Source organism: Geotrypetes seraphini, chromosome 4 (assembly GCF_902459505.1).
Source record: "Geotrypetes seraphini chromosome 4, aGeoSer1.1, whole genome shotgun sequence".
Classification (NCBI taxonomy): Eukaryota; Metazoa; Chordata; class Amphibia; order Gymnophiona; family Dermophiidae; genus Geotrypetes; species Geotrypetes seraphini.
This window is the reverse complement of record NC_047087.1, coordinates 186,778,907-186,792,364: the sequence shown is the minus strand read 5'-3', so window position 1 is coordinate 186,792,364 and position 13,458 is coordinate 186,778,907. Positions and strand designations below refer to the sequence as shown.

Below are 13,458 nucleotides of genomic sequence, written 5' to 3'. Positions count from 1 at the left end.
TCCCGCATAGGCAGATTTTCATTTGTTTATGCTAATATTATTCTAATCATTTATGCACACAAGTGGAGTGTAATTCTTAGCACCTAATTTATAGAATTAACCTGTAAGTACACGCATTCCCTAACTTCTATACTGCTCTTCCCTTCTTGATGCGGCCTTTCTTCATAATAGGAATGGATGAGAGGGGGAGGGGGCATACTTGCAGAGAGTGAGATTTTGGGCTTACAGTGTACCACGCTGCTGCTGCTGCTGCTGTTCATCTGACTGCCAGAGGGAAGGAGAACTAGAAGAAAGTTGGCTTTTAGATTTGATGAAGTTTGGTATGACTTTTATCAAGGGAATATCCTATGTTTGGGTGGGGGGGGGGGATGGGAGTTGGATCCATCAGTGGCCACCCTACCTCCTTGATCCCTGGCATGGCTGGGCTCTCGATGGTGTTTTCAGAAAGGTATAATGAGGGAATCCACACTGTGACTGGAGAGAGCGGGGAGGCACAAGAGACTCATTGCTCCTTCAAACTGCATTCTCAAACTATGGAAAAGTGGGAGCCCTGACTCTTTTCAATGAGCTGGATCCTGAAGTAAACCGCTTTTGCAGTTTGTCTCCGAATCTATTTAACTCCTGGGTCCTTTCTTGTACCATTTAAATCAGGGTGTCCAACCTGCGGCCCAGTGAAGTATTTTGTGCGGCCCTGGTCGAGAGCGATGCAGTGTTTTCCTCTGCTGCCCCTGGGTGTTTACCGTCTTGCTGGCTCCCTCCTCTGTCTTGCTGCAGCGTTTGCACGTTTGTGCGGCCTCAGAAACAATTTTTTTGGCCAATGCGGCCCAGGGAAGCCAAAAGGATGGACACCCCTGATTTAAATCATTATGCTTCAATTTTTTTTGGGGGGGTGCACGGTATTGGATCTTACCTTTTGATTCTCTCTTTGGTTTCTTTGCAGGTTTTTTTTTTTATTATTTATGGCTTACTAAAACATAATCTCTGTTTCATTTTCTTCAGAGTTTGGAGGAAGAAAATCGTAATCTTTTGCTTCAGGTAATTTTTTTCTCTGTTTTGTGCAAAATGAACTTTTTCATTAGTTCATATGTAATCTATGCTAAGTGTGCACACATAAGCCTCTTTCTAATTTGGCTTTCAGTACTGGACATCCATTAATAATGAAAATTATAGTGAGCTTTCCTACTCTTGTGTCCTGCATTACATCTACAGGCTCAATTCAACCAAATCTGTGACCTGGAAAACTTTTTATAGAGGGCTATATAATCAGAGATCCATGTACAGTATGTACAAGCTGCAAGGTCTGATAATTAAGTTTGTGAACTTGCCTCTGTGCGCTTATGCTGGCAGCACTGTACAAACAACGCTGTAAGATTTCATAATCTTGGTATATCAGTGTCTCGTGTCGATGTGTGGCAGTATCTTGCTGAGTGGCATTCATTATTGTTGTTGCGTGTTTTTGTGTGCCATCACAAGAATGTCGGAGCTTGAATTAGAGCAACAAACAAACATTAAATTTTTTGTTAAACTTGGCAAGAGTGAAAGTGAAATCAAGGACATGTTAATTCAAGTTTATTGGGATAATGCCATGAAGAAAACAGCAGTGTACAAATGGATTAAACATTTTTCTGAGGGGAGAGAAAATGTCACTGATGAAGAAAGGTCAGGGCAACCAGTAACGACCAGAACTGATGAAAACATTGCAAAACTTTGTTAAATTGCGCGTCAAAATCATTGGCTGACTGAAAAACATAGAGAAACAGGAAAATCTTAATTGAAAATCTTGGCATGAGAAATGTGTGTGCAAAAATGATCCCAAAGGAGCTCACCAATGAGCAAAAGCAAAGGAGAGTTGAAGTTTGCCAAGATCATAGGAGACGCAAGATGATGTTTTGGGTCATGTTATCATTAGTGATGAAAACAGGTGTACTAATATGACCCTGAAACAAAGCATCAAAGTGCACAATGGAAGCCAGCCAATTCTCCATAACCATAAAGGTTCTGACAGTTCAAATCAAGAGTCAAAAACGATATTGCTAACCTTTTTGATATCTGAGGGATTGTTCGTTATGAATTTGTACCAACTGGACAAACAGCCAAATTTACTATTGGGAGTGCTGAAAAGGCTGCGTGAAAAAGTTAGACAAAATTGACCTGAACTTTTCACCAACAACTCATGGTTCTTGCATTACAACAGTGTACCAGCTCACACAACACTGTCTGTGAGAGAGTTTTTAGCTAGAAAACATATAAATATATTTGAACATCCTCCCTACTCACCTGATCTGGCCCCCAATGACTTTTTTCTTTACCTGAAGATAAAGGAAATATTAAATGGAAGACATTTTGATGACATTCAGGATATCAAGGGTAATACAATGACAGCTTTGATGGGCATTCCAGAAAAAGAGTTCCAAAATTGCTTTAAAGGGTGGACTAGGCACTGGCATCTGCGCATAACTTCCCAAAGGGAGTACTTCATAAGTGATCTTAGTGATATTCAGCAATGATGTATGTAGCACTTTTTCTAGGATGAGTTTGCAAACTTAATTGTCAGACCTTGTAGATAGCATAATTATCTCTACATCTCTTCTGAAAGTGACTTCATATCTTCCAACTAACTCTCCAATGTTTCAAAATTATGGGTCCCTTTTTACTACGCAGTGCTAAAAAGTGGCCAGTGCTTCTCTAGCATGAATCTTTCCTAGGCACTGAGGCCACTTTTAGTAGCCTCAGTAAAATGGCCACATTTTCTATTTTACCTATTAATGGCCATGCACTAATTTTCCCATTAGCATGTGGCTATTAGCATGAGAGCCCTTACTGCCATCTATTTTGTAGGCAGTAAGGGCTTATGTGCTAACCACACACTAATCAGTTAGGGGCTGATTCTGTAAGCAATGCCATGGCAGAGACCTAGAAAATGGTCGCCTGCTGTGTATCAATCATGGACAGGTGTCGCTTACAGAATTGTGGCTAGCAAGGACCCTAGGCGCCGGAAATGTAGGCCAGGGTTTTACAGGCCTACATTTCCAGCGCCTAGGGTCCTTGCAGAACCATGACCAGTAATGTCCAATGACGCCAAAGTCCAGCACCACCCCTAAACATGCCCACCTCTGGGCTTTGGCATCAGTAGGACCCAGGTGCCGATCCCGGAGGTTGCCTAATGTTTTTAAAACAAAATTTTAATTGGTTTTTAACAGCGTGACTAATTATTGCACCACTTACAACCAATTAAAACACTTAAGTTAGGCACCAGTAGGCATGATCTAGGAGCCTGCTAGTGCCTAATCTTCAGTGAGTTTTTTCAGAATCCGGTCATTAGTGCACATGTTTGGTGGAGATCATGCCTACTCTCTGACTCCACATGACATCTGAGCGCAGCTTAGTAAAAGAGCCCTTATACATGCTCAGTTAGGTGTAGAGACTTCTAGAGTTCTGTAAGTTGCAGATATCTCTACAAGCTGTACTAAAGTTAGACTTTGACATGTAAATACCTCCACTGCTTTTGGAACAAGAAGAGGGCTGTCCTGCCCAGTGAGATAGTGGTAGGAGAGAACACCTCTTGGAGGGAAATTCTGCTGATATAAAAACCCAGCCCAGCCTGAATTTCTTTGTCTTTGGCTACTACTTCTTTGTCACTATACAATACACGTAAGGGAAGAGGGTTCTTGGCTAACAGCCACTGCACCTGGAGATGCAAGGAGTGGATAGTAGTTTATAGTTTATTTTGGGTTTGCTATACCAGTTTTACTAACTCGCAGATCAAAGCAGCTTACAGTCCTAAAATCATGAAAGAAGAAAAGGAACCTACAACATTATGATGGGAAAGCAACATTCATTCAAGACCAAACATAACTAAAAGTCCAGAAAAGAAAGGGAAGGTACCTTTATTTTATTCAGGATAAGATGAAAAGTGAAGGGGACAGGGGGAAACAGATCCTAGAGTAGGTAGCAGAATGGAGATCAGGAACTGATGCAAATCTAAAGCCAAGTTTTCAGTTCAGTTTTAAATTATTTGAATGAAAGTGTCCGCACAGTGTAAGTCTTCTCTAGCCTTGGTAACAAGCTGGAACAGGCAACCAACTCACCACCACATCCCTGCAGAGGAGGATAAAGGAAAGGCAGAAGAGAGGTTGGAGAAGGAACAGGAGATCCAAACCTGAGAAGAAGGAGGGAACAAAGACTATAAGAAGACTTACATCAGAGTTCTCTTCTATGGATGACCCATGAGATGACACTATAATCGAGACTTTCTTAGGAGACTCCAAAAACAAAGAGCTCTTACAGAGCTGATATGAGTCTGTAAGTGTTGGAATCTTAAACTTTTTTTCCCTTCTGTGCTATAATATAGTTGCTTTCGAGTTGCCCTATCTTTTTTTTAAAGTATAAAATGCCCAGTTAGTGCCCAATGCAAAGCATGCTATTTTGGGGGCAGAGTTGGTATTTGGCTGGTTAAGTGCCAGTATCCAGCACTTAACTGGGCAAGGTAACTGCATAAATAGGACTGCATAAAAGACAGTCCTATGTTTATGTGGTTTGCCAAATGCTGGTTAAATGCTAAATATCACACTTAATCGGTTATGTTTTTGCTAGCTCTGTTGCAGAGCCTGGGCATGGCTTGGCATTGAATTTCCTAGGATAATGCCAGCAGCAGTCAACAAAATATTGATCGCTGCTGGATGAATATTGGACCCTCCAAGTTTTAAACACTTTTGGTTTAGAGCTCAAATTCTAGCCTGGACTGACATATTGAACAATAAAAAAAAAAGCATGGAATGGGTGGATTGTTGGTGGCAATGGTCTCTCAACACAAACTGGTTCTGGCACAGACATCCCTGTTAAATTTTACTAAATGTAACCCACCCCAGATAGTACCCAGCTACCAGAGTAAAAATAGGATTCTAGAGGTAGAATATCAAATGGGCTGCATCTTGAGGTCAAGCAAGGCTGCATTTTGGCCCATGGGCCTCATGTTGAACCTCTTGGTTATATAAGCTTTCCATTGGATGACAGAAAAGGATTCTATAAATAAAGCCTAACTTGTAGGTACTGTTAAGTGTGATTGTCAATCATTCACTAGACACCATTTATAGAATCATGCCTAGCAGTGCCTAAGTGGTCTTAGACGCTGGTAGGCATTGAATCCTTAGATGCACTGCCATTTAGGCCAGGATTTTCTTGGCATAAATGGTACCTAAGTCAAACCATACTCAAAATCTGCCCCAAATCCATTAACCATACCTACTTGTTGGTAGGAACTGATAGGCATTGGATCATATAGGCCACAGTTTTCTTGGCCTAAATGAGTGTGCCTAAGGTAAGTGCCTACAGGTGCCTAAGTCAAACTACACCCAAAATGCACCCAAATATGCCCCTAACCCTGCCTACTTGCTGGTAGGTGCCTCAATACAGAGGCCTACCTCGAAGTGGTAAGTGCTTACTGAGTTAAGCACCTACTGACTAAATTATTTATAAGGATTTTTGGGTTTTTTGGTGCTTTCAATTATCAGTGCTGATTAAGTGAATTAAGAAAATTAAGTTAGGCACTTAGATCGGCTAGGCACATCAATTTAGGCACCTAATTTTAGGTGTCTTTTACAGAATCAGGGCCTTAATGCCTATCAAATCAGCCCAAGCTATAAAATGATAAGAAATGTATAAGGAACTTTCAAAATATGCAGAGCCTCAAACTCTCTCTCTATAGGGTGAGACTATTTATAATTAAATAAGGTGAAACTTTTTCCAAGACCTGAATTTTGGTGAATTAAATCTACGCAGAATTTTTTTAAGATGACCCGAAATTAAATGACAGCAGAAATTGAAAATTTGTGACTGAATAAAATTATTCTTTATTATTAAACTGGTTGCTTATCTGTACAGGTCCAACATCTCCAAGAGGAGCAGTTGAGATGCAAAGTGAACGTAAGTATAATACTTTATAATAAGGCTTCACTCATGTATCTCAATTAATTTAATTCTAAAAGGAAACATTTTCAATAGGGTGCTTGATAAAGTACAAGAGCAAATAAACTTGATTTTTAAGCACAGAGGGATTTTTTTTCCCCCCCAAGACCAATGAGCCCTCAACCATGCAAAATCTAGCCAGCTAAGTTTTTTAAGGAAATTTTCAGATATAACCTAACTAGATTGTGCTTGAAAATTTGTCTGCTTTTAAGTTGTGAATACTTTAGACATGCAATGGTTTCTGAAAAAAGACATCATATATCCCCCTCATCATGCATTGACCTCTCACCTGATAAGATCATTTCCTAGCTTGTTTTAGCTTTCTTTCCCTGTGCTCCCCAATGCACCACAGATAATTCAGCAAATATGACCACATCACCCCCGCCTATGTAGACTCTCACTGGCTTCCAATAAAAGCAAGAACTCAATTCAAGTTCTATTGTCTTCTATTTAAAGTAACCCATGGAACTGCCCCCTGTTACCTAAACAACCACCTATACCACTACCACTCATCCAGATCAAGGAGAACTCAAAACCTATTCACCTTCCCCCCTCATAATGGTACCCGACGTAAGAAACTATACGACAGCCTTCTAGCGACACAGGCAGCGAAAATTGACCCCACCATCACCAAACTAATGATCAACACAACAGACATCAAAGTGTTTCGAAAAGAAATCAAAACATTTCTATTCAAAAAACACGTCCTTACTAACTAGTCTCCTCCCCTTTTGCACAAGCTCTCCCTCTCTTGAATATCACATTAGTCAACTCCTAGAACCCTTCCCTCCAAAAATACTCAGATTCCTAAATAAGCATTTACCTCACTATCCAACAAACTTCTTACGTCATTGTTAGGTAACTTCTCGTCTGTAACCCGCATATACTGATATTCTCCACTATATCCTGTTATCACGTGATTCTCTTAAATGTAATTCTTATAATTGAATCCTCTACCACACCATGTAAAGTACATGAATCACGGTTATGCAATATCTCTAGATAATCTATTAAGTAATTTCTCTAGATAATCTGTTATGTAATTTCTCTGGATAATCTTTGTTTTGCAATTCTCTCGGTAATATCCAGATCTCTTATAATTTGTAATCCGCCTAGAACCGCAAGGCACAGGCAGAATAGAAATCACTAATGTAATGTAATGTAATGTATAATTCAATAACATCCCAAGAAGCTTCCAGTCTCTTAAGACCCTTACCTATACCCAGTTTACCAAAGCCACCTTGTGTCCTGCCCCCCAAAGAAGAACTCGGCCCCCTTTTGCCAGAAAGTGGAACATAATATCCATCTTGTCTGTATCACCATAAAAGTAAACAGGATGGTGCCATTTAGTTATAGTGTTGTAATGAAGTGCTATTCTGCATAACTCTGTAGTCTTAGCCGGAAGGAGATCATGTCCCTCCTATTGGCAGCAAAGATGGAAGAGTTGAGATTCTAGAGAACTCTCTAGGAACCTTTTGGAGGAGTAGCCATCAAAGGGTCTTTTTTTAAAACTTTGATAGTGAGACCTAGTGGAGCTAAGATCTTCTTGGGAGGAGTGCCACCATAAAGATTTTAGAACAGTGAAATGTGTATATGGGGTGGGGGAGGGAGGATCTGAGAAAGCCAGACTCTTCATGGAAAATCAGTGTTAATTTTCTTAAAACAAAGTTACCTGGTTGTAGCCACCTCCTACTCTAACTAGAATGAGGAAAAGTAGGCAATTTACCACAGTACCAAAAGTTTCCAGATAGGTAGCACAAAGTTCCAAGTACATGAACACACATAACCGAGCAGAAAATCAGCACCATGGCGAGAGCTCATGCAGGTGGAGGGATCTGGGATAACATAGTAGATGATGGCAGATAAAGACCCAAATGGTCCATCCAGTCTGCCCATCCTGATTCAATTTAATTTAATTTTTTTCCTTAGCTATTTCTGGGCAAGAATCCAAAGCTCTGCCCGGTACTATGTTAGGGATCTTTTTGAAAGATTTCCTGGTACATCATGAAGATCCTGTGGATTAAAATCTTCTTGAGTTACTGAAGGCTGGAGTTACCTGGCTAAAGTTAGCTAATTAACGTGAAATCAGGAACTGACTGGTTCATTTCTTTTTCAGAAGAAAAATCTGATTCCCTTTTACATCCACCTCTATCTATCTATAATGCAGATATACAATGGGGTGTTGAAAAGTTCTCAGCCCAACCAACTTTCTAAATCTGACGCTATTTTGCCACTGTAGCTGAAAAGTGTTATTTTAGTTTTGCAAAGTGCCAATTTGCAGATGCTAATAAAATAAACTAAATAACATGCTTTTCAGCTACAGTGACAAAATAACGTCAGATTTAGGAAGTTGGTTGGGCTGAGAACTTTTCAGCACCCCATTGTAGATACAGATAGACACACACACACGTTGTACCAAAAGCAATGCAAAAGTGGGCATAACATTTTTATTAACTAACATAGGTCATTCAAATTGCACATGTTGGTAGAGTAACTCTTCCTCTATACAAAAGTACTACTCAACATAGTCTCCATCACAAGCGATGCATATGCACCATCATTGAATCCAACTCTCAAATCCTCTTTGAAAAAATTCAGGTATGCACTGTCGTACCCACTTCTTCACAGCCACTTTCACCTCATCTGTGTTATCAAATTTTTTTTCCTGAAGATTGTCCTTCATTGGACCAAACAGGTAGAAGTTGGAGAGCCCCAAATTTGGGTTGTACAGTGGATAGGGGCCACCGACCAGCCCAATTTGCTGATCACTTGATTTGTTGCCATAGATGTATGCAGTCGTGCATTCTCGTAGTGAATGTGGTTCATTTTTAATTCTTGTTTGGTCTCTTCTGCCTAATGACTTCTCTAAGCTTCTTAAGTGTCTCAGTGTACCACTTGCTGGCCATGGTATGGCCATGTTCCTGAAAATCAAGGAGAATGACGCCCTTGTCATTCCATAAAGCAATCACCATGACTTTCTGTGCTGATCACTGGCTATTGAACTTAGGCCTTGGAGAAGAGGTGTGATGCTATTCCATGGACTGATTCTTCATTTCTGGATCATAAAGATTCTCCCAAGTTTCATCCCCTGTCATCAGATTGGAAAAAATTGTATCTTCATTGGTTTCAAATGCTTCCAGCAAACTTCTACCCTTCTCTCCTTCAAATTGGGTGTTACAAATTGGGTGATACCTTGTACCAAGTGTGTACAAGGTATCCACTTTGTACACACTTTCTGATACCATAAGTCCTTCACCATCTTTGGTATGGCATTGTGACCACAGTCCAGTGGTGCAGCAAGATCACGGATTTTGACTCATTTGTCCGTGCAAATCAATTTGTCTACTCACTGATGATTCGTATCAGTGGTCACAGTTGATGGTCTCCCACTGCTTGGTGTATCCTCATTGTTGGTTTCCCCTTCTTTAAAATTCTTCATACATCTGTGCACATTGCTCTTGTCAATAGTGTCATCTCCATAAAGATTCTGTAGCCTTCTGTGGATGTCAGACAGCCTGAACCTGTCCTTCATCAAGAACTCAATGATGGCATGTTTCAGCTTGGAATCTATTATTCATCTGCAGTGAAGAAAAAGATTCTGAAACATCTGTATAGAGGAAGAGTTACTCTACCAAGCTGTACAATTGGAGCAACCTATGTCAGTTAATAAAAAAGTTATGCCCACTTTTGCATTATGTTTGGTACATCCCTCATATATATAACATAACACACATTCTGCTTATATACCGCAGGACTGTGAAGCTCCATGCGGTTTACAAAAGAGAAAGTTATTACAATTGAATAGAGTAACTTAGTTTCCAGATGTGTTTTCAAATGCCTCCTGAAATCTAGGTAAGTGCCGGAAGTCATAATTAAGAGATTTAAGTCTTTGTCCCAAGATGCTGCCTAATAAGACAAAAGACGGTGATAGTTTGTGCTTATTACATTCAAGCAAAAAAAGAGTGACAGAGGGGGAAGAGAGGAGAAAGATCAGATGCTGGGCAGAAGCAGGAGAGAAGGTCTGATGCTGGATGGAAAGGGGGAGGGGCAGATGTTGGATGGAAAGGAGAGAGAAGGCAGATGCTGGATGGAAATGGAGATGCTGGAGAGAAAGGACAAATGCTGGATAAGAAGGGGAGCAGAGAGGGGGAAATGCTGAATGATGGGAGAGAAAGATGATAGAATTAGTGACAGACTAGTAAATAAGAAGTGGAATAAGAGAGCCAGAGTGAGGGAAAGAAATGGCAAGTTTTGGTAGACAGAGCAGACCATCCAAGCTCACGGGGCTTTAGAAAGGTGGATCATTCTGGTATCGACAGAGCAGTTTTCATCCTCGCTTGGTGCACTCCAAGATCCTGGGTTGCAGCTCTTCACTTGGTTTTTGCAGTTTCAGCTCAGCAGCCCTCGGTGTCCACCGATCCCCGCTCAGCTCTGAGGCACAGATCCAGAGAGGGGGGGGGAGGAGGAAGACTCTGTCCGCCCGCTCTAGCTTGCACGTGACACCTCCCCATGAATCAGCAACAGTCTCTGTCACGTAGGCAGTGATCTCAGCACGTAGGCACACAGAGTCTGTGTGCCTACGTGCTGAGATCACTGCCTACGTGACAGAGACTGTTGCTGCTGATTCGTCGAGACTTGGGAGCTCAGTTCGGCGCCAGACCCGGACCAGAAATTAGGTAGGCCTCAGAATAGGAACTCTGGGTCCATCCCTGTGGGAGTCCTGTGGGCCTGGGAGGGGTCCCCGTGGGAGTCCCGTTTACCTAGGGGGATCCCCGCGGGATTTTCGCGATCCCCGTTCCCATGCAGACCTCTAGTACAGAGCACAAACAATTAATCCCAAATCTGCAGACACATGCTTAAACTGTTCACTTTGTAAAGCGATCTTGCTGACTTGAGGTTCCTGACAGAAGAGCACAGTGATTTCTAGCAATATTTCTCCCACTTTCTCTTTTGCTCATTTGCTATTCCAGTTAAGAGAAGGTTGCTCTTAGCCTTTGCAGACAGAAAGGCAAAAACGTCAGCTGACTGTTGTTAGATGAACAGTCAAAGGACAGATCCTGATGCAGTGGCGTACCTAGGGTATGTGGCACCCGGGGCCCATCATTTTTTGACACCCCCCCCGCCATGTAAAAATTTTTTTTTTTTTTTTTTTGCAATAACCATGAAATGGAATAAATGGTCAGAATAGAAACAGGCAGTGAAAATTTTCTTTTATTGAACCTCATATATGTAACCATTATTCCAAACATAACAAAACATAAATTATGTCTAAATTGTCATGACATTAGAAGTACATATGGAGTAGTTGCAGGCAGTGGCGTACTTAGGGTATGTGGCACCCAGGGCCCATCATTTTTTGACACCCCCCCCATCTATATGAAAAATATGATTTTTAGTACCAATCTACATATCGCACCACAAGAGTGTACCTAGGAAAAGGCTGCATCTTAAACACTGCAGTGAGCACTAGAACACCAACACATACATTGTAAAACTAAACAAGCCAGATCCCGCATAGTCAATTGGTCCTGTAGTCAATGCCAACTGAAAACTATGTCTTTTTCATACACACAGAACAGAGATACACCCTCGCCCAAAATGGAATAATCACAAACTAAAAATAGAAATATGTAGACAAAAGTTAAACTGATCCGCCAAGAAACCAGACCCTGGATACAATGCAACACCACAAAAAACAGTAACACATGTCCTCTAATACAGTGCAAAATATAAAGACAGTAGATGTAAATTTGAAAAAACTGATACATAACAATCACCACTTTATAAATTAACAAATAAAAATAAAACAAATAATGAGATATAAAAAAATACAATTTTATTGGACTAATCCCCGTAAGCTCGGTCCCCATCCCCGCAAACCACCTGATTCCATCCACACAAGCCTTGAATTGTTTATATTAAAGTATAAAAAGAAACAATATTCTGTACAATTGTCAATTTATAAATCAGCGTCTTCTCCCCACTCTCTTCCCCATTTCCCTTCAGCATCCTCAGCCCACTCTCTCTCCACTTTCCTTCAGCGCACGCACATAAAAACAAGCAAGTAATTTTATATCATTTTCATTCTATTCATTCATAGAAATTAAAGTCTAGATAATGCCAGTCACATAACAAAACATGATTTTACAAAAATAATTCCCTGCAGTCAAGCCTGCAAGGATTATTAGATGTCTTTCAGCAGTTCCCCTCCCTCCCTCCCCCTTACCTTTGTGGCCAAGTCAAAATGATCTACCAACAATAAAATTTTAAAAACACAAAGCACGCTGTACGCAGAGAAAATGTTAATTATCATTTATATTCCGCGGGTTTTCAAAGAGGTCAAGGCAGATGACTTTATGCAATGTCACCTCAGTAACAACTATACAAAAATAGACAAATATTCCCCCTCCCTTTTTACTAAACTGCGATAGCGGTTTTTAGCGTAGGGAGCTGCGCTGAATGCCCCACGCTGCTCTCGACGCTCATAGGCTCCCTGCGCTAAAAAACTCTATTGCGGTTTAGTAAAAGGGGGCCATAGTGCAAAATATAGACAGCAGATATAAATTTTCAAAACGGACACATTTTGATCACTAAGTTGAAAATAAAATCATTTTTCCTACTTTTTTGTCTGGTGATTTCATGAGTCTCTGGTCCTTCTTCTGATCCTTCTTCTTTCTCTCTCCCCCTTGACCCCCCTCTTTATTTCTGCCTTTCTTTCTCTCCCCTTGGTCCCCCTCTTTCTTTCTGCCTTTCTTTCTCTCTCCCCCTGGCCCTCCTCTTTCTTTCTGCCTTTCTTTCTCTCCCCCTTGACCCCCTCTTTATTTCTGCCTTTCTTTCTCTCCCCTTGGTCCCCCTCTTTATTTCTGCCTTTCTTTCTCTCCCCTTGGTCCCCCTCTTTCTTTCTGCCTTTCTTTCTCTCTCCCCCTTTCCCCCCCCTCTTTATTTTTTCCTTTCTTTCTCTCTCCCCCTAGCCTGCACAAAGCCATCGTGCCGATTTCTCCACTTCCACGATTCTTTCCCTACCCTCACCCCCAAGCCAGCAGCCGATTTCTCCCTGCTCCTTCCCCGATGTCCTGAACTTCATCGGGCAGCAGCAGCATTCACAATTCACTGATGTTGCCCGCTTCAGGCCTTCCTCTCTGTCGGGTCCTGTCTTCATGAAAACTGGAAGTAGGCAGGACCCGGCAGAGAACAAGGCCTGAAGCCGGCAACAGCAGCGAATTGTAAACGCTGCTGCTGCCCGAAGAAGGTAATGGAGCACCGAGGCAGTCCGCTTCTCCCCCCTCCCAGCCGAACCCCCGCTGACCCTCCTATCTCCCCCCCCCGTGAACCTTTCCGACCTTCCCAGCGAGAGCAGCAAACCTCCTTCGCGGCTTTCTCCTTCCTCTGCCGCGTTACTGATGACGTCATCAGTGATGCGGCAGAGGGAGGATAAAGCCGACGCTACTGGAGGGAGGTTTGCTGCTTTCGCTGGGAGGGTCAGAAAGGTTCACT

General features: G+C 41.6%; 1 protein-coding gene across 7 annotated transcripts in view; it reads left to right on the top strand.

Moving 5' to 3' along the window:
- MCU (mitochondrial calcium uniporter) overlaps positions 1-13,458 on the top strand; it is a 449,047-nt gene that overhangs the window by 397,815 nt on the left and 37,774 nt on the right. For all 7 annotated transcript variants that reach the window (XM_033940609.1, XM_033940608.1, XM_033940612.1 and 4 more), the window contains 2 exons: positions 1,000-1,035; positions 5,881-5,922. In XM_033940609.1, coding sequence (XP_033796500.1) covers positions 1,000-1,035; positions 5,881-5,922 — 78 coding nt within the window. The remainder of the gene's footprint in view (positions 1-999; positions 1,036-5,880; positions 5,923-13,458) is intronic.